Source organism: Varanus komodoensis, unplaced genomic scaffold (genome assembly GCF_004798865.1).
Source record: "Varanus komodoensis strain SLA01 unplaced genomic scaffold, ASM479886v1 scaffold24, whole genome shotgun sequence".
Lineage (NCBI taxonomy): Eukaryota > Metazoa > Chordata > Lepidosauria > Squamata > Varanidae > Varanus > Varanus komodoensis.
The window spans coordinates 2,378,328-2,399,724 of NW_025335641.1; the positions used below are offsets into that span (position 1 = coordinate 2,378,328).

Here is a 21,397-nt window from a genome sequence, read left to right on the forward strand (position 1 = left end):
ACATAATTATTTGTCATCCTATCCTGATTTCCTTTTTTCTCCCTTATAATTTATAGCAATTTCATGAAAATTTTTCATAAGGTACACACCTGTAGGTTGTAAAAGTAGAATATCATCTAAACAAAAAGAGGAGTTCAAGCATGCGTAAAAGTTAAATATTCTTCAGAGCAGCTCATCCTTAACTGGAATTTTATGAGAACAAGTTCTTTATTTTAATTTCATATGCACTTTTAAAAACAATAATAATCTCAGCCCCTTTGTTATGTTAGTTTCTCTGCTGGTAATACATTTACCTTCACTCAAGTGCCAGAAGGAAAGGCTCCTTTCGTTTGTTCGAAAGAATCAAACTAGTTCTACAAAATCAAATGAGACTGCAGCTGAAAGTTCTATCAGGCAGCAGTGTCACTTTTGAAGGAGAAAAGGCTTATATTAATAAAATTAATAATACCTTTCAGAGGGAAGCTATTATTTTCAAAGGGAAGAAATGTAAGTGAGAGTTTGAACAAGATATTCATACACAGGCACATGGGCTCTGAGATGAAAGAAGAAAAGAAGCTGGAGAAAAGGATTAAGGCATGCTCTGGTTTTAGGTTACTGCTTTTATTAAGCCTGTTACGTTTCATTGTTGTTGTTGTTGGTTTTTTCCACAGTCAAATGCCCTGCTTCTCTGTTATTTTGAGGTACAGGGTAAGAAGAGCTGTGTGAGGGCTTGCTATATAAACGTTGCAGACCATTGTAGGTTTGATAGTTAGCTTGAGGGTGGCAAGAGAAAGGATAATAAATAGATTAATCGCACAGCATTCACTTTTGAAACAAAGTCAATTCAAAGATTGACCCAGTCACAGGGATGAAGAAAGCCAACTATAAACATCTGTTGAAAATAATTGAATTAGCTGTAACGCAGAATAGTGCTAGTTCATGGTTATAAGCACAGTTGTAAACCAGCTGGCTAAAAAATGACCCAGTCTCTCAGCCATCACTTCATAGTTAATGCGAAATTCCATTCATTGTTCATGAGCAATTTGATTTATATAAACCCTTTTTCCCTCTTAGCCATTTCCTCTTGGCTCTGAAGTTTGTAATTTAAAAAATCATATTCCAGTTATGTGTTTATTTGTTGATGTGTTCTAGGTAGTGGTTATATTTAAATCTGACTTGGACATGGTGTGAATTGGAAGATTAGTTTCCCCATGTGATGTCTTCCACACACTGGACTCAATGGAGGAATCTAGTATGAATTATCAGCAGTAAACATTTTTATAGATGTTGTACCTACAAAAAAGATTACAGATTCTGTGGATCTTAAACTTCCTCCAACCTACTATCTATTTGAATATTACTGAATTTATTACTTAATATATTTTCTGATTTCTCTTTAGGTTTCAGTCGAGCAGCATTACCGTTTGGTTTAGTAAGGCGAGAACTGTCCTGTGAGGGCTACTCCATTGATCTTCGATGCCCAGGAAGTGATGTCATTATGATAGAGAGTGCTAATTATGGACGGACAGATGACAAAATTTGTGATGCTGACCCTTTCCAGATGGAGAACACAGAATGTTTCCTTCCTGATGCCTACAAAATTATGACACAAAGGTAAAAGAAATGCCAACTACAGAAAAGAATCCACGCTCTACTAGCTAGAATTGAGTTTCAACATCTTAATAAAGATGTGCGTATTTCCAGTGGGGCTTTCCTCACCCCCTGGAAAGAATTAGTCTCATATTCTCTTATGTTTTTTTTTAGAAAAAGTAAAAGAAAACTGTCTGAGCTTTATATTTAAGCTCTTTTGAGTAAAAAGCAAGAAAGCATGCTATAAAGTCCCAGAAACAAACAAACACACCTCTGGTTATGCTAATACTCTTGGTCAGCATTTAGCCTAATCAGGAGAGACAAACACACACAATCCTTTGGTTCAGTCTAGGGCAGGGAGTGATGTCTCTCTGACATTCCCTCATGGCCTCCCAGCTCCCAGAAAGGTTGAGCACCTGTCTTCTCTCTTTCCCTGCTGTTCCTTTCCCACTTGCACAGGAAGCACCAACAAACACTCCTTTCGGCTCTGTAACGGCTCTGGTGATTGTCTCAAAATTCTTGCTGGGTAAAGCACCGTCTTGGCTCAGCAGTCGCCTTCCTGTGGGGCCAGTGCCAGCTCTTCCAGCTGGAGTCCTGCACCCCTTTCCCAGCCTCAAGGTGCCCAAACAGCCCTTGCCTTCACTGCCTCACCTTCTGCCGCTAACAGCTACATGCCTGCCCTACCTGTGTCTGTGCTTTTCATCGACTTCTCTTCCATGCTCAGCACCTCTCTCTCCCCCAAGCTTTCTCCTGGCCTCCTTTTATCCTCCTGCCCCTGTGCAGTCCTTTCTATACCTCTGCCCAGGTGTTTCTCATTGAGCTCAATGGGAAAGAAAACTCCTCCATCGCATCTGTGTTGCTCATTTTTCCTGTGCCTGCTCGCTGAATGGCAAGCGGGAGGCAGCGCACCCAAATGACCTCTCACACCCCCACTGCCTGTTCAAGTAGTTTTAAAATGGCCATACTAAGTAAATACATCAAGACTTCAGCCCTGTACACATTCTACTATGACTTTTGCTAAGCTCATTTAGACTTACTTCTGAGTAGACATGAGCTATGACAGTAAGTACTCTTTAAAACAGTGCTTGCAAGTGCTTAAGCTTGTCACTATGTCACTCAGCCCCCCCCCCCCGACACACACTCTGAGTACAGGTTTGAAAAGCTTAACTATTGATCTAAATTGATCACAGAACAGTCAGTCTATATGATAATTATGGAAGAATTTATTAAATTATCTTTGAATTTTTGGAAACACATATTTTCTATAATTCAGTTTTTAAGATACTGAGTTATATACCAATACAGCATCGGTAATAACAGAGCTAACCAAATATGGAACTGATATTTCACTATTTTTAAGTTTTACCACAAAAATATTTTGCCTGAACTTCACATGCAGCTTTTAAAAAAAGGTAGAAAATTATATTCAAATATGTCATACAATGTTAAATTGCAGAAAATCAATCAATCAATGGCAGTACCAGGTTAGAGCATTATAAATCATTCCTATAGAACTGTGTTCTGCAGTTAAACTGCATTGCATTTAAAAGCCAGAAATAGTTTATAAAAGTCAGTACCATGAATATCAAGAATTGTTAATGAGCACTTTCAACATTAATATACTGGCTACATTTCAGCATAACACAAAATTATTTATTGAGACATGAATGAACATTGTATATCCCCTCTTCCAGCACAGCTGGAAGGAAGTAGAAGCTTTAGCGTCCAGTTTTAGCACACATCACTTCATCATTATATTTAAACCTGAACAAATCGTGGTAAGTCTTAACTGTAGTTTCTCAATATGAACTTTGTTTATGAAGCTGCTCTTTAATAAACCATAGTCAAGATAAAACCAAGGAGAAGAATTCAGATGTAGCCCTAGACTATGATGCGTTACAAAGGGAAATTAAAGCATTTGATCGCTTAGCTTTGCTGGAAAAGAACAGGGTAGGTGGGATACCATAAGCCTGGCATTTGCTCACACAATGCTGACACCCCCTCTCCTCGTTTTTAGCATTGTATTCCAATGTAAACTCCTAATTTTCAAAAATTCCTCTATTCTTCATAGTCTCTATGCATCACACATATGGGCTCTGCACTATACTGAAAGGTGACAGGTGATTCTACTTAATAACAGTATACCTGTTTCTGCTTCCACAACTTCATTCCACTTGAGGCCTCTAGTTAGCTACAGAATGTTTTCCCTCCACCTACTCCTCAACACTTGTGTGAAACAAAAATATTCCAGTCAATTTCTTTTGATGTATGCATTACATACAGGCACAATTCAGCTAGATACATTACATTGGAACAGGCACAATTCAGTTAGAGATAAACACTATTAAGTCACACTTATTTAAATGGTAGAATTAAACTACTTCAAGATACGCTATGGAAACTTAGCAGTACTCAATTTGGCTAGATTGTGTATCTTGTTCTGACTGTGGTTTGGAGAGCAGCATGTGCTCAAAAGCTTGTCATCTGTAGCAAATAGAGTTTAATGAGCTTGCAGAATCTTTGTCCTTGCAGTAGCCAATGAAGTTAGTCCAGTGCACAAAAACAATTATTATTTGCAAGTATGTAATATAATTTCTGCCTATAATCTGTTCCGCATTTCCATATCATTGAAGAACCACTGGCTATTACCTTCGATAAATTTTGGAAAACAAGTGCCAGATGACTGGAGAAGGGCTAACATTGTCCCTATTTTCAAAAAGGGGGGAAAAAGATGACCCTGGGAACTACAGGCCAGTTAGTCTGACATCAATCCCTGGAAAAATTCTGGAGAAAATTAAACAATCAGTCTGCAAGCATCTTGTACAAAATATAGTGATTAATAGAAGCCAGTGTGGATTTATCAAAAATAAGTGCTGTCAGACTAATTTAATCTTTTTTTTTTTTTGTCTGGGTAACCTCCCAAACAGACAGAGGGAACACTGTTAACATAATCTGCTTAGCAAAGCTTTTGACATAGTGCCCTATGTCACTCTGATAAGCAAATTAGCAAAAAGTGGACTAGATAGAAAAAACTAATAGGTGGATCCAAAATTGGCTGCTAAATGGGACACAAAGAGTGCTCATCAATTGCATCTTCTCAAACTGGATGGAGGTAATGATTTAGATGAGGAAGTTCAAGCAATGATAATTAAATTTTCAGAGGATACAAAACTGGGTGGAATAGCAAACACCCTAGAAGACAGAATGAAAATCCAGGGTGATCTTGATAAACTTGAATACTGGGCTGAAAGCAACAGAATGAGATTCAGTAAGGTTAAGTGCCAAGTTTTCCACCTAGGAAAAGGAAACCAAATGCATCGATACAAGATGTGGATCGAAAGAACTGAAAAAGACCTTGGAGTTATTGTGGACAACAGGCTAAATAAGAGCCAACAATGCAATGCAGCCAGCAAAATGTCATATGCTGTTCTGGATGCTTTAATAGAAGTATTACTTCCAAATCATGAGTAGTAGTAATTCCCCTATACTCATCACTAGTTAGACCCCATCTGGAATCCTGTGTCCAGTTCTGGGCACCAAGATGTAAGCAAGATGCAGACAAGTTGGAAAGGGTCCAGAGGAGGGAAACACAAATGATCCAGGGTTTGGAACCACTGCCCTATGAGGAGAGACTGAGAACTGGGCATGTTCAGCCTTGAGAAGAAAAGACTGAGGGATTATGCTGTCTCTCTAAGTACCTCAAAGGCTGTTACAAAGAGGAAGGTATTCTTGCTGATGCCAGAGTGTAGGACACGGAATAATCAATTCAAGTTGTGACAACCCAAGTTTAGGCTAGATATCAGGAAAGGTTTCCCCACTGTCAGAGCAATATGACTGTAGAACCAGTTGCCTAGATAAGACATGTTCTCCCACACTAGAGACATTCAAAAATAAACTGGACAGCCATCTGAGTGGGATGGTGTAAGCTGGTATCCTGCAACAGAAGGGGGTTGGACCCGATGGCCTTCATAGTCCCTTCCAATTCCTATTCTATTCTATAATTCCAAATAAGCCAAAAACATTTTGTACAGATCTGGAAACATCCACCACCACCAGCACCACCACCATCTAATTGTGATCCAGAAGTTCAGTTCTCTAAAATGGCATTGCCAAAGAAAGCTCCATGGGTGAAACCTATTTGCAATTTGCTCAACAGTATTACATGAACTTGAAATTCCTGTTCCCTAACAAAGGAAAGGATCTGCATTAAAGTCAATAGTTCAAATTAATGTAATGATTCTTGCTTTATATTGCTACTAACTTCACACCACACTGTATCTTGAAATTGTCGTGCTACTTTCCTTCTCCCTTGTGTCACTCATTCATCTTTCACAGGGCACAGTTGTGCTGAAGTTGAAGCAGTATATACATTGCTTACTCACTTTGCTTTCTTGACCTTTCTGTTTGTACGTTAGTAGTAAGAAGGCTATTTAAAATTCATACACCCTTAATATGGCACCTCCTTTTCTTTTGCTTTCCTTTTCTTAAATGATGTCTAAAAAGAGAGAAGGAAGGTAGGCGAAATGGAGGTATTCTCTACCAATCAAGTACTTTTTGACAAATGATGTTTTTAATTCCTTTTATCAATGTGAGTGATGTATGGCTGGAAAGAAAAAACAATAAAAATAAATTACCTTAAATAAATTACATCCCATACTGTAAGCATTACATATAGTCAGGCCTCCAAAACACACACACACTCCACCAACAGCAGCAGCAATGAAGATATCAAGGAAGCTTCCTTTTAAGTAAAAGCAAGCTGCTTCTCTTCTTTCTAACAAAAATGAGTTATAGAAAGCATTGTACTATAGCCTATGGACTTGGGATCTTGGTTGGGAAAATCAACTATCTCATCTGATTAACCTCATCAGTGTAGATTGCTCTGGCCCCTTTAGCCTCTGGTTTGTATGGGCCAAAAGCCTAGACACTTCTGCCTTATTTCATTGTACTGCCTCCTACTGGGAATCATTTTATAGAATCTTACTGCTTTCTGACAGCACCCAAAAAACTGGTTGTGTAAAAGTGCCGTGTGATGCACCATTAAAATTGTATGGCTTAACATGGGTTCTAAAATGCTTTCTCTCCAAGTTTTCAATCCAGAAAAGGCGTTGTCTTATTAATAATGAAGCCACCCTTTTAAAGATCAGGGACTTACAGGCCTTGACAGGGATCTTTTCTGCTTTACCAGCTTTCATGTCAATGGAATAGCTGCTGCTTCTAGCTTTTTAAAAATATTGTTCTGTGTGGACAGTGTCATATAGCCAACTGCAACCTGCATTTTTCTATTTCTCTTTCGCTTGGCATTTTGGAGACTTGGTGCTCTTTCTCTGCCCCAAACTGATTGTATTGATTGTCACATATCAGATACCAGTTTGGAATTCCATTCCAAGTATATTCCTGGAATGAATGTGCATCAAAGCTGTCATTGTAAATTACTGTTCTTCGTCGTGGCCTCTGTGCATCACACACATGGGTGCTGCACCTGCGCAGGGCCTAGGCTGGAAGATTAGAAAGCTAACGGTTTTTAGCGGGAAAACTCTGCTTCCCTCCCCCTCCATAGTATAAATAGAGCGGAGTGTCCGCCATTTTACTCAGTCTTTGCGGCTGCCGCTCACTGTGCCTCGTGCCTGTTCATCTCTTGCTTAGATTCTGCCTCGTGTTTGTTCTACGGTTGTTACACCTACTTGGTTATATTCCAAGTTTTTTCTCTTACCTGTATTACAATCTTTCTTTCTAAAAAAAAAAAAAGCCAAAAATATTATAACTTTACCCTCTGCACTATCTTCTTCTTTCCTTTTCGCGATGGCGCAGCAAGGTGCATTTTGCAAATGCATCAAGTGCGGCTCCAAGATGTCCCCAGCGGACCCACACGATCTATGCCTCCTCTGCGTCGGCGAGGGGCATAGAACCGATAAGTGCGGCCATTGCTTGACCTTCACCAAGCAGGCCAGAAAAAATAGGAAGAATCGTCTCCATAAGCTACTCTGGGACCAGGCCTTGATGCAATCAGACCAGTTGGTCTTAAGGCCTGGCTCCTCTTCGACTGCGCCTCCTCAGCGCTCCGCCTCTGCCTTGGCCGCATCCTCTAAGCACCCTACCTTGGCTTCGGCCGCACCTCCACAGTGTCCTTTGGTCGAAGGCGCTACTTCAGTGGAAGCCCAGCAGCGACCTTCTCCCCCAACCAAACAACGGCAGAAGCGTAAGCACACTGGATCTGATAAGTCCTCTGGGCACAAAAAGCTGAGGAAGGATAGGCGAGCAAACCGGCTCGTCAGGGCAAAAAGCGAACCTGGGGTTCAGGTTCGTCGGGATTCTCGGTACCGACCTCCGCTACGGTACTGACTCCCTCGGGACCGGCCCTGAAGTCAGTAATGCAGGTGACTCCGCCGGGATCCTCCAGGCAAATAATGCAGGCTCTCAGCCTGAGAGTGCGTCTCCTCCACAACCGGAGGCAGCGCTTAGGGAGTCGATCTCAGATGGAGAGATCAGAGACTCCCCACCGAGAGAGCGCTCTCCAACCCTGAGGCCTACAGCCGAGCCACCTGCGGAATCTCAGTTGCCACCTGGACATTGAAGCCGTTCCACTGACCGTCAAGTTGATGTCTGGCCAATTCCTGGCTACAGTGGTTTTTCAGGTTGGGGTGAATACCACCCGTTCGCCTACTACCCATGGGACCATCAGTCACCACCAATCCTGAGAGAGGCGCCATCCACTTCGGGGCATGCAGAGAGGAGGCGCCCACCATCTCCGGAGACCTTCGCTTCCAGTGAGCACTACCACTATCAGGAAGACTTGGATGAGTCGGAAGTGGACTCCACATCTCCCGATGTGGCCATTACCTCCCAGGGCCCTGGGTCCCTGGACAAGCCCCATGTTACCTTCGCGGAGCTCATCTCTCGCCTGGTTCGGTCGCTGGAGATCGAGGCCCACCATCGCCCCAGTCCCAGCACTGAGAGATTTTACAACATCGTCCGGGGCGAGCAGTGTGCAGCCATAGTCTTGCCGCTCATTACTACGCTTCGCCAAGCGATGGTCCAGCCCTGGGACCAACCGGCTCAACCACAGGCTATGTCTTGTCAATACGAAGCCATGTACCGGGTTTGGGAGGAAGACATACCGTTCCTGCTATGCCACCCAAAGCCCAACTCGGTGGTGGTTGAGTCCTCCCAGGGCAGGGAGTCGAGGGGTCACACAGCTCCTTGCAGTAAGGAAGGGAGGAAGATAGATATGCTTGTGCTCCGGGTCTATGTGGCCTCTGGACTCAGCCTACGCATATCAAATTATGAAGCGACACTGGCACGTTACCAGTACTTCATAATGCAAAAGCTGGAGAACGTCACCTCCTCCCTTCCGGACCATCAAGCGGACCTGGCCAGAGTGTTCATAAAGGAGGCAATGCAAGTGGCAATACAACAACTTTCCACTGCAAGGTACCATGTGGACACTGACTCTAGGGCCCTGGTCAGTGCTATTTCTCTTTGGCGGCATGCGTGACTGAGGAATTGTAATTTCCCTGAGGAAATGAAGAGGAGAATAGAATAAATGCTGTTTGATGGTACCGGACTGTTTCATGCAAAGACCGACCATAAGCTCAAGTCGATCCATGAATCACGCATGACAGCACATTGCATGGAGCTTCCACAGCAAAAACGTAAGTGGTCATGGTCCCGACCTTCCGAACGTCAACAATACCAACCCCGTCAGCAGTATCAATAAAGGCAGCAACGCAGAAGGCGGCAGCTGCAACAACGCTTCTCTCAGGGCCGTTGGCGTTTCGATACTGAGAAGCGTCCTCGTTGACGGTCCCGGTGGACCATTCTGTCTCTCCACTCCCCACCTTCCCCTCTCCCTTTTGGGGGCCAGCTCCAAAGCTGACTCCCCATCTGGGAGTCCATTACATCTGATAGGTGGGTGTTGTCCATCATTCAGCTTGGATATAGAATAGAATTCTACATTATTCCTCCGTCGAGCCTGATCCGATTTACACCTTGCTCTTTAGTACTATGCGATGAGGTCTATCAGCTACTTCGTAAAGGAGTGATTCGACAACTCTTTACACGGATTCTATTCCAGATACTTTATGGTCCCTAAACAGAACAGTGGTCTTTGTCCTATCCTGGACTTGCGAGATGTTAACAGGTACATCAAACCTAAAAAGTTTTGGATGACCACCTTAAAAATATCCTTCCGTTGCTGAGGAGAGAGGATTGTTTCGCCTCACTGGACTTGAAGGATGCATATTTCCATATCCCAATTCATCCTTCTCACAGATGCTTTCTACATTTCACTGTCGGATCCGATATATTCGAATTCAATGTCCTGCCATTTGGTCTCGCCACGGCTCCAAGAGTCTTCACAAAGTGTATGGCTCCAGTGTGTGCATGCCTGCGAATTCAGGGTATACTAATATACCCGTACTTAGATGATTGGCTGATTGTGTCCCAGACTAGAGACAATCTCCTGTCAGCTGTACACGAAACTTGTGCTTTGCTTGAAAATCTTGGACTTTGCATTAACCGCGAGAAATCGTCCCTTATTCCTACGCAGGTCATCGATTTCATCCAAGCACGTATCGACTCTACTCTAGAGAGGGCATTTCTTCCTCCGAACCGTCAAGACACTCTTTGTGCGCATATTCATTGGATTCAACAGGACAGTACAGGCCATCACTATACAGAGACTTTTGGGGCACATGGCTGCCGCAGTTGCCATTGTACCGTACGCCAGACTCCGGCATCGGCCTCTACAGTTGTTCTTCAACAAGTCATTTCATCTGCAGCGGGACTCACCAAGCAAGTTAATTTGGATTTCGCTGTCAATCCTCCATACCATGACATGGTGGACTGCTCTAGACAATCTGTCTATTGGCGTACCGTTCCGACTCCCCCCAACTGACAGTAACATTGTTCACCGATGTGTCCCTCATCGGGTGGGGTGCGGCATGTGCAGGACTTTGATTCCAAGGGGCTTGGAACCGATGGGAAGTGAAGAAGCATATCAACTTCCTCAAACTCTTGGCGATTTTCAACACTCTCAAATCTTTCGAAACGGTCCTACAGCGCCAAGTTGTCCAGATTGCTTCCAACAACATCGCTGCTGTTTTTTACATCAACAAGCAGGGCGGGACAAAGTCACCTGCACTGGCTCGACTATCGATGGAAATTTGGGATTGGTGTATCCCAAGGGACATAATGCTACTGGCAGTTCACCTTGCGGGGACCGACAACATAGAGGCAGATACACTGAGCAGACAAATGTCAACGACCCATGAGTGGGAGTTAGACCGACGGCTTTGCGAGCAACTTTTCCATCTATGGGGATACCCAGACATGGACTTGTTCGCTACCCAAGAGAACAGGGTATGCAAACTGTTTTGTTCGAGAGCGAGTATCGGACCGGGATCGACAGAGGATGCCCTCATGATCCCTTGGAACAACATGACTTTCTACGCTTTCCCCCCAATTCCGCTCTTGATGAGGGTTGTATCGAAAATAGTTCAAGACAATGCTACGGGGATATTAATAACTCCATGGTGGCCGAGGCAACCTTGGTTCACCACTCTCTCCTCAGTCTGTCCAAAGGTGTATTTCTTTGGCTCCCAATGATTCCTCATCTGTTAACACAGCACAACAGAGCGATCCGACACCCGGACTTGACTTCTTTGAAGCTGACGGCGTGGCACATCCGATAAGTCTAACTGCAGAATCGATTCGGACGACATCTCGACCACTGGAACTCGCAGCTCAACAGACTGTGCAACCAAACCTTTCCTCGGACCCGTTAGGAATCGCTCTGGGACCGACAGCCTTGGACCCGCATATCCAAGCAATTCTCGAATCTGCGCTAAGGCCATCAACGCGTCGATCTTATGTGGCAAAATGGAGAAGATTCTCAGCTTTTGCCTGGTGCCATTCTTTTTTTCCGGGATCGGCCTCTATTGAGAACATTTTACAATTTCTCTTCAAATTGCACTATTTGGGACTTAAACCATCATCTATAAGGGTTTACGCTGCTGCCATTTCACATTATCGTGGCAATATACAGGGCTCATCGGACAAGGGCTCTCCGGTCACATTTCAGAGATTGTCTAAATGGATCGTTCAGACTATAGTTTTGGCATATCAATTAGCAAAGATGGACTTACCTGCGCTTCCAAGGGGTCATTCTACATGAGCAGTAGCGGCTTCATCAGCCTTTGCAGCAGGAGTTCCGATCCAGGATATCTGCAGACCTGCAGCCTGGGCTGCTCCATGCACTTTCGCCAAGCATTATCGGCTTGATGTGCGTGCCAGACAAGATTGCTCCTTTGGTAGAGCAGTTTTCTCCGCTATTCTTGGTTGGCGACACTTCCCTCCTCCGAGTCTGGTAAGCTTGCTAATCACCCATATGTGTGATGCACAGAGGCCGCGACGAAGAAAAGTAGGTTGCTTACCTGTAACTGATGTTCTTCGAGTGGCCATCTGTGCATTCGCACAACACACCTGCTGGCCCTGCTTAGTGTCGGTGAGTGGAAATGTTCTTCATCGGTACAATACTTAAATTTTTAGCATATCGATGATGCTTACTGTGATATCATCTTCAACCTCAAGGGGGCGAATGTTCGGTCTTCAAGACTGAGTAAAATGGCAGACACTCCGCTATAGTTATACTATGGAGGGGGAGGGGAGCGGAGTTTTCCTGCCAAAAACCGTTAGCTTTCTAATCTTCCGGCCTAGGCACTGTGCAGGCACAGCACCCATATGTGTGATGCACAGATGGCCACTCGAAGAACATCAGTTACAGGTAAGCAACCTGCTTATCTGAAATATCAGGTACTTATTTTCCTTTGGCACATCATTGACTTTCACTACCAGAATCTAAAAGATACTTGACAAACCTCTACTGTGCCTGATTATCAGAGCCAAGCACTCTTCCTTAGACAGTTCTTTATTTAGAGCTAGCTTCAGCTCACATCAAAGTGGGCTTACTGGCATAGGCATTCTTTCTGCACAACTCATCTCAACGAGAAAATTTGAAGTCACATGGATGATTGAGACATTCTTCCGATTTAAAAGTAGTTTTTAACGTTGGCTACATTTTGTGAATTCACTTTTTCACAAAGAAAAGTGATGAAAGAGCCTTGGTTTGCATTTATCTGAAGAGTGAGTTTTTGTTATATGGTAACCCGCCCTGTAAATATCCTTTGCAGTGTGGGTAGCTTGCTAAACTATCCTTGTCTTACTGTGGGTCGCATCTTGCTCATTCCCCTTGAGTACTTCTGTGAATGTGCCATGGACTGTGCAACAGGACCCATCTTATATGTCTCCCTATGCCAACATCAAGCCCTGTTGCTTTTATTGCAGTTTCCCCCACTTATTTCCTAGAGATGACTATGTTTTGTGTTCTCCATCGATGCAATGCAGTAGGATTGCTGGCACTGGCTCACCATCTGTTTTGTTTGTTTTATGTCAGAAATTTTCACATATCTCCATCTTTTAAAAGACAAATGTTGTTTTCACTTTCACTTGAACACTTGTAAGTGACTAAAATGAAATACTTTTCCCCATCAATGTCCTGAGAATTGTCTCTTCCTGAAGTATGGGAGGCACCATCCAGGAAGATTGATAAGGCAAAGCTACAAATAGATTATTTTTTGGCTTGGTCTTTGTCTTGACAGTTGTTAAATGGTGAGCACCAGGTGAAAAATGTAATGTGATCTTTGCTGGCAAAAAGGAATGGCCTGTTTATTATTCCCTTTCCAGTGGTTCATTCTCTGTAATTTACAGCTTTTCCACCCTTTTCCAAGAGTAGGTCCTCATGAAAGTGGAGAAGTATGAGCCACTCAATTTGCCAGAACATGGACTTTGCAAAAGACTTTCTTTTAAAGTAAATATGTTGACCGGGCTAATAAGATGATGATAGATAGATACGGATTTCATGGCTACATATCTCCCTGTCAAACAACCTTGATTAGCCCTGTCTAAAAAGAAAAGAAGGATTTCTTTAAAGGGAAGCCTAAGTTTCAACAGCTCCCATAACTCTGCGCTCCCCAAGTGTTGTGGCTCACACCTTACCAAACACTGTGAAGAACCATGGAAACAGTCATGACCAACCAAAAATTAAAACAAAAACACCTAGAGGATTTCACTGGAAAGCACCCACTTTTACCTCCTTAGCACTGTTAATTATACTTTTGCTTAAATATTAAAAAGTTGGTTTGAAAAGTTGTAACCCTTATCAAGGTTGGTCAGAGCTGTGACTAAACGTGACTTCTCTTTGACTGCTACTTCATAATTTCTGGCTTTTAGGAACCATACCTCATCATCACTCACCCAAAAGCAATGTTGTCCTACAGGTCAGACTCTTAGGCCACCAGTTTATCAACACAATGGATCTACAACAGACAGGGTTTGTTGTTAATGGCACAGAATTATTAATAAATGCAAAAATTGGAAAATTCTGTACAATATGATGTTTTTGACAATGAAGAAAAATTCATTTATGATTAGAGGTAGTAGAAAGTGAATACTGTTTTATGGGAAATAATTTTTATCCCAGATATAAATTAATTTTGCTATAGGAAAACCATTTTTAGAATACTTTAAAAATATTAATTTTTGAAGTCTGGACTATTTGATAGTGGTGGACTATTTGATTCCTTAACAGAAGAAAACCTGTACTAAACACCAAACACAGAAAATAAGCGAAATGTCATTGGAATTTTATTCTACACTGTTGAAGTGTTCTGCAAGAACCACACTAAATTTCTAGGTTAAATCTCATATGCAACCAAGTGTGTGTGTTTTTTTTTAAATACAGCACCCTTTTACTACTTATTTCTAATGGGTAAATAGCAGTTACCTTATACTTAGACAGATGAATACACAAACTGGTAGACTGCTTGCAAATTGGAACATTGATAATTTCTTGGTAGCAATTTGGCTGAAAAAGTTAAAACTCGAAGAAATTGACTCATATGAGTTGTATGCACATTAATTGAGCTTTTTTCATACAACCTTTTGATAATATTGATTTGAGCTTGGAAATGGTTGGCACAAAGCTGTATTGCTGGCCTTATGTTTTCTGACCCGCTTTAATGTTCCATTCTGGTGTAGTAAACTGCAGTTTTCATCCATTCCTGAGCTCTCAGATGACCACATACATGCTGATTAAAGATATCTGCCTTGACTGAAAATAAGTGGCCAAACACATGTCTAAGGGTTCTATGCATCAACATTGAGTCTAATTTTTAAAAAAATCTGAGAAGAGAGCTTTAGATTGCAATTTAAGTTCTGTGTGAAGCCTCAAGGCTTCTGAGAAAATGCATTGGCCCCAGAGTAGAACTGATTACTATTCCACCTCACTGTAGCTGAAGAATTTGAGGCTGGCACCTGAAATTGCAGAGTTAATACTTAGAGAGAGCCCCTCCAACACCCACCCCCATTCCTAGATTCTTATCAAGATTCACACTGCTTTCTTTCTGGCAGTCCTACTGGACTTGATTTATGTGCCATTATATTTAATATACCAAATGAACATACAATGAGCTTACAACAATGTCATTATTTATACAAGCAATAACATAATTGTACAGATCATTCTCTTTCACCATTGTAGCACAGCTAATTATATTATGGATACTGGTCACTGTAGCCACTAAATCAGATGTAAAGTGGATTTAGGGTTCCTTTGCTTGGGATTGCAGAGCCATTTATCTCCGGCCTTTCCTGAAGAGACCTTTATTAAGCTATGATGACTGCTGAATAGGAAGTGTAACCAAGATTATTTTTATTCAAATATAATTTAAATATTCATCAAAGAGGATTTATGCTTGAAACTGACAGAGACTATTAACATCAAAAAATATAATTAACTGCACTGGGTATCATGAAGCAGAGTTAGCCAAATAGCTGAGAGGTCTAATTGCTCTAGAGTTTGCAAAGCAATAGTTTATATATTATACGGTTGCTGTGGAATTAATAGTAATATGGTTTCCTATGTGAAGCAATTAAATCTTTCTGGTAAGGTTTATTGCCCTATAGGAAATCTGTTGAATATCATGTCAAAAACAGGAGTGACACTTAAAATTGAGAACCTGTATGGGAGTGCAAATTAAAATGATAAGAACACAGACCTTGGAGTTGACAATCCTGTATGGTCTACCCTTGATGTGCATAAGCCTTAGCTGTATGCAGTGCAGGGGGTGAGATGTGGCAGAGTTTATTTCCACTGCCTTGCAGCTTTTCTTCTCTGAACCGTCAGGATGAAGTGCTGCAGTGGGGGAGTGACAGAGGTTGGGGAGCCACTTAGATATAGTGTGAGCAGTTACCTACTGCCTTCTCCCTGCCTGTAGTATACCCTTTTAGCCCTCTTTGAGGTCACTTCCTCATTTTGGCGATATAGCCAGAATGGTTCTTCCACCATTGACTGTTAGTGAGACAAGGTGAGAACTCCCAACTCAACAGCTGGAGAACTTAAGAGGACCTTGTTTCTGGGACTCCAGATATAGTCTAGTGGCACCCCAGACAATGCCAGGAGACTATAGGATTGCACTCTAGCTCACTGAAGATAACCCTTTAGAGTATGCATTAGGTTTAGGACTAATGAAATGCTTCCCAGGAAGTGAGTGAACTAAAAACAATGCTATAATTGTTACAAATAGCTTCACTACAGAGTCTTAAATAGGTTATCATGAGAACCTTTTGGTTATAATACACATATCTTTCCAGTTATCTTTCTGCTGTAATAAAAGTATTTTCCTTACCCCTTTCAGACTGTTAAGACTTTGTAGTAGAATATTTTAAAAGTTACACTTTAAAATTTGAATTTCATAGTTGGTGTTTTTGTTTTTGTTTTATTTTTTTGCATTTGTGCAGCCCATCCATCTTGAATTGAATGTTCTAATGGCATTTTTCATTACTGAAACTGCTGAAATGTGAGAACTTCAGGGTCAAAGATGTTGACAAAACTCACCCATAGCATGATGTTATGGTGCATCTGTTCTTCCTCCATTAATGAAGTCACAGCTAATTGCCTGATAAATTGTCCATCATTACTCAAAAAACCCCCTAAATAATTCTGGACTTTTCTCTTAGCCTTATCAATATAAAACAGGAAATTATAAGCATGAACTAGAAGAATGCCCCTTATTTTTCTGCATTTTAAACTACACATTTGAAAATGGTTTTATCTATATTTGGGTAATTCTGTTTGACGATTATGGGAAAGGGAACTAAGACAGACACAACCAGGCTTCCAGGTGCTTATAAAGACTTGCCTGTGTTATACATTATTGAATATGCTTACCCTGTTTATATCAGTGACATCGGAGTGTGTGCTAGTTTCTCAGAAGAGTACTCTTTGCCGCTTCATAGCACACCATCTTGTACTCCCAACCCTGCACATGGTGTTAGCAGATATTTAAAGCATTTCTGCCTAACATTTTATAGGTCATGATGAACTGAGCCTATAAAGTGAGTTACTGCCATGAATATTGTAGCATAGTGTTCAGTCTATGCTACAACTATTTTTATCTTACTACAGAAACATCAATTAGGGATTTAAAAACCTATAGAAACCCCATATAGCCTCTCCATGTCTCTGTCTCTCTTTTGATAACATAATAATGTTACAGACCTGTTGTACAAATCTGTGCTTCCTAGATTCATGCAGCCATGCAATTTCTTAGAGTCACTGTCTCCTTTTAAAGTGAAAAAGGGAATATGATTTTCAGCTCTGCTGACTTACCCACTAAACAGACCTTCAAAACTTGGAGGAAGTTCAAGGTGCCAAAACATGAGCAGTAGGTGATATGATTGATGGTTGGATGTACTGATCAGTTGATTGCCCTTAAGACCCTATTCCCTGTGGTGGAGATCAAAGTCAGCTGTGGGTGCAAAACTGGAACACAGCCTGTGATAGGCTCTGTTTGAATTGTACGGAACCCCTTCGAAATTAAAGATTGGGTAACTGGGTGATGATTGTGTTTCTTCATACAGTTTTCCACATCAACCTAGGAATTATGGCCATGGCATGCAAATTGGATCTCTGTTGTTTTTAAAAACTCATGTGTGAAGAACTGCTGGCTTCACAATGTTCCCATTTTGTTGCCTGGGAATGGAAGAACATTGAGGCTATTTCGGGTGGGGTGGGGTGGGGTGAAAAATAGGTGATCCTGGGTGTGGAAAGCACTCATGTCACATCAGGAAATGGAACTTATGGAATGATATTACCCTGTGGAGTCCCACCTCCTCTTGCCTCTTTTTAATCTTTTGGCTCCCTTCCTGTATGCAGTGTGGACTTTGCTGCTCATCCTTTGGGAGCTGAGTAGGAATTTTGGTGGGCAGTCTGATTGGCTCTGGGTCATCTGTTGGTTTTGCCTTATTCACACTGTGGGCAGTAATGGGTAATGGCTGTTCATAGATTGATTGTTAGGTCAGTTTGCTTACCTTTCAGAGGTAATTGCAAGGCTATCATAGTACGGGTTTGGGTTGGTGAGCATCAGTGGACACTTCTATGATGATTGGTATTTCCAGAGGCTACATGCGCAGGGTTTTGCAGCCTGGTGTAGAGTCTTTTAGGCTAACTAACAGCATCCACTTTGAGCTACATGGCTCTGATGAAAGGTAATACAGGAAGGCCTCCATTCATTAGGATTGTATTGTGTAGACCTGGCGGGTGAGCAGCCACCTGACAGATATAGGATGTCTTGCCCAATAGAATTACAGGCTAATTTCCTAAGAAAAATAGTAGCCTGAATAGTACTCATCCTTTGCAGATCTGCCTTAAATAAATGTGTCCCAAGAAAATATCAAAGTTCTGTTCCTGTCTTCTTGTCCCCCCGTTTTGTTTGCAAATGTCTGAACATTTAAAACCATTATGAAGTATAATAAATAACCCTGGTACTTTCTAGTTGTAAGCTTAGACTCTTTGAATTGCAATCCTATATCTGTCTGCTTAGATATAAGCCCTGTTGACTAATTGCGCTTACTTTCAAGTAAATGTGTTTGGTGCAAGACTTTTCAAACTATGCTGTTTCACACAGAATATCTTTCTTGGTGTGATTTCTAAGTAGAGGGTAATGACGTTGAACATATCTTTATTCTAGGCATTTTACAAGCTTTGCAAAGCTATTGTTTCAGCATAAATCAAACCATTGTTCTCAAACTAGGGATTCTGTGAGGTATCATTTATATATGTGCAACTGTGAGACAAGGATGAGTTCATTCTCTGATTCAGAAATAACTGCTGCTTACATGCATATGATGTTAACTTTCAAGTGGTGAACTCAGTGAAACAAATACTTTTCCAGATATGTAGTTGATTTCTCATTTCAAATGTATCAGCCTTCCAAGTCCATTATTTCACTGCCAGCATCACAGATAGGATTGAAAAACTGTCATTTACTCTATATACCTAGCATTCTTAGATAATTTCTTTGCCTTTGTGACTGAGATAGAAAGTAAAGATCCTTCAGTGTAGTTCCACTTTTAAAAGAGCACTTTGGGTAACATGCTGTAAGACTAAATGTACATGAGTTATAGTTCAGTTATCATGAACGCCATCAGCAATGCCTTGTTGCTTTCTTATCAGCCACTTCCTGCTGTCAGCCCAGTGTTATTTTCAATAGGGAAGGATTTGCATCCAATGTAATGCAGCATAATGTGTAGCAAGTGTAGGGTTTTTAATTGTGCAAACACCCACCGGAAGCTTTTGCAATGTTAAGCAATTTGATAAAAGGATTCGATTGTGCATATTTCCAATCTGATTAAAGATTATCTGGGAGCTGATAAGAGGTGGGCCAGTAGGTCTCAGTATATGCTTGTACTTCTGAACTTAATGTCTGAGAAGTACCGCTTTCCATGTGAATTCTAGCAGAACACTATCAGAGATCCTATGTGCCTTGCCCATCTCTTCAGGAGTAGCAACAGTGAAAAGACACATTTTCACAGGACATGTTACACCTGGACGCATTTCTAGATGCTGACTATGAACAGACACTACTGTGGCTGATGAATAACTGGATGCCAGTTCTTTTATGGCATCCACTGTCTCTCATTCTGCTACTCACATCACCATACACATGGTACTTGTGGCACAAACTTCAGAGATACATTTTCATAGAAAATGACACCACTGGTACTGAGTTGCTTGAATACCTTCCAAGGGACTATCACTGCTGTTGCATGTTTTAAATCACGTGTGTATGGCGGGGGGTGGAGTAAGGAAATCAGTAGATCAAATCAAAAGCCTTTCATTTAGTTGTAAGCCGTGAGTTTGACATTTATACTTTTAAATACATGAATGAAAGGGACTTAAAAGGTGTGGGTGGGAAGGCAGGTCCCACATGCTGGTCTCAGATTGCAACCTAATCAGTGCAAGAAGGAAGGGGAAGAATGGAAGGAAAGAAATTCGGGTCAGTAGGGAATGGCTTCAAATTAGTCATCTGAAGGTCTCTCCTGCTTTTAAAGTTCTGTTTCACTGCATATTGGAGTATGTTACAATGCATCATAAACACAATACACATTAAATCACATCAGCAAATGAACTGCAAAATGGGATCTTCCTCCCTGCCCAAAACTTAGTAACAAAAGAACTATGTAAAATATATTTGCTCCTACGAATCATTTTGTCCTGCACACAGAGGTCTCTGTGTTCTTTCTTCCCACCACACATAAGTACTGATTGTAATACTCAGAGAGAGCAATTAATGGGCTAGAAGAGCCATTTAGGAAAACGCAGAGCCATGAGGATGAAAAATAAGGAATAAATAATCATAAGCGTCGGAGTTTGTGATGACCAATCTAAATTTGAATGTACTTAGGAAGAACATGGTTTGAGAATGAAGTTATGCAGTGACTGCTTGTATCCTCACATGGTGCAACAAATTAAATATTTAAAAGCCCTCTCCCTTTCTGCTCCCACAACTTGAAAGAAAAATAACCTGCCAGAGAAGGGCCGGTATCGTTCTCAGATAATTAACATGTTGGGTTGAAAAAAGCTCAGACTGCCTCCAAGGTTCTGCAAGGTCATGTCTTAAGATGCTGCATCTTCTGTATGGCCTGGTAACTAGTTTCTTGCTAATTTAAATCTTAACTAGGACATCCCATAGCGATTTCCCATTTCCCTTGTCAAATGGGAAGTGATTGTTTCTGTATGTGAAAACTGCAGTGGGTGAACATTTTCATAAGTAATTGGTCCTAATTGACACTGGCCCCAATATATATAGATGCATTGTAATTATCCAAGGAGAAGTTTGGAAACTCCAGGCATCCTATAAATGTTTAAATAAATAAGTGTATACACATTTATTCACTATATGTATCTGTGATAACATTATTCCTGCATTATGTGGAGACATGATGACCCTTTGAAATTAAGGGGGTCTCACTGGTCTCCCTCTGTAAATAAATATGCCTTATTTTGCTCCTAAAATGAAGCCAGTTTTATGTTGAATGTGCAGTTCTGCAAACAAGAAAGTTGTACTGGATTAATAATACTTCGAGCGAGTCAGGTCTAATTTGCATTAAACTGACCCAAAGGTCTTGTAAAATTGCTCAGAATTATCAAGGCTTCTAACATATCAGAGGGTTTATTAACAAATTACTGGTGTTCTTTTAAAAATTGCTTATTTCACTAATTAAAGGAGCTTTTAACGGCAGTTTTAAGCTGCAGTTAAAATCTATGCAAATTACTTTATGGAAAAGAAAATCTGCATAGTATTATAAATCGTGGCACAATTTATTAATCAGAGGATGACATTAAAACAAGAATGGGCAAGAACAGCATTCTGACACTGCAATTTTTTAAAAAAATCTTTATGGATGGTTAAAGCCTACGGTATAGATA

At 41.3% G+C, this 21,397-nt stretch overlaps 1 protein-coding gene across 17 annotated transcripts in view; it reads left to right on the top strand.

Annotated features, from left to right (window-relative positions):
* The window catches only part of ADGRL2 (adhesion G protein-coupled receptor L2), a 425,162-nt gene that overhangs the window by 313,200 nt on the left and 90,565 nt on the right, over positions 1–21,397 (top strand). For all 17 annotated transcript variants that reach the window (XR_006414954.1, XM_044432483.1, XM_044432481.1 and 14 more), the window contains one exon: positions 1,380–1,593. Coding sequence is in view for 16 of the 17 variants with exons in the window: in XM_044432483.1 (XP_044288418.1) it covers positions 1,380–1,593 (214 nt within the window). In the remaining variant the exon portion in view is untranslated. The remainder of the gene's footprint in view (positions 1–1,379; positions 1,594–21,397) is intronic.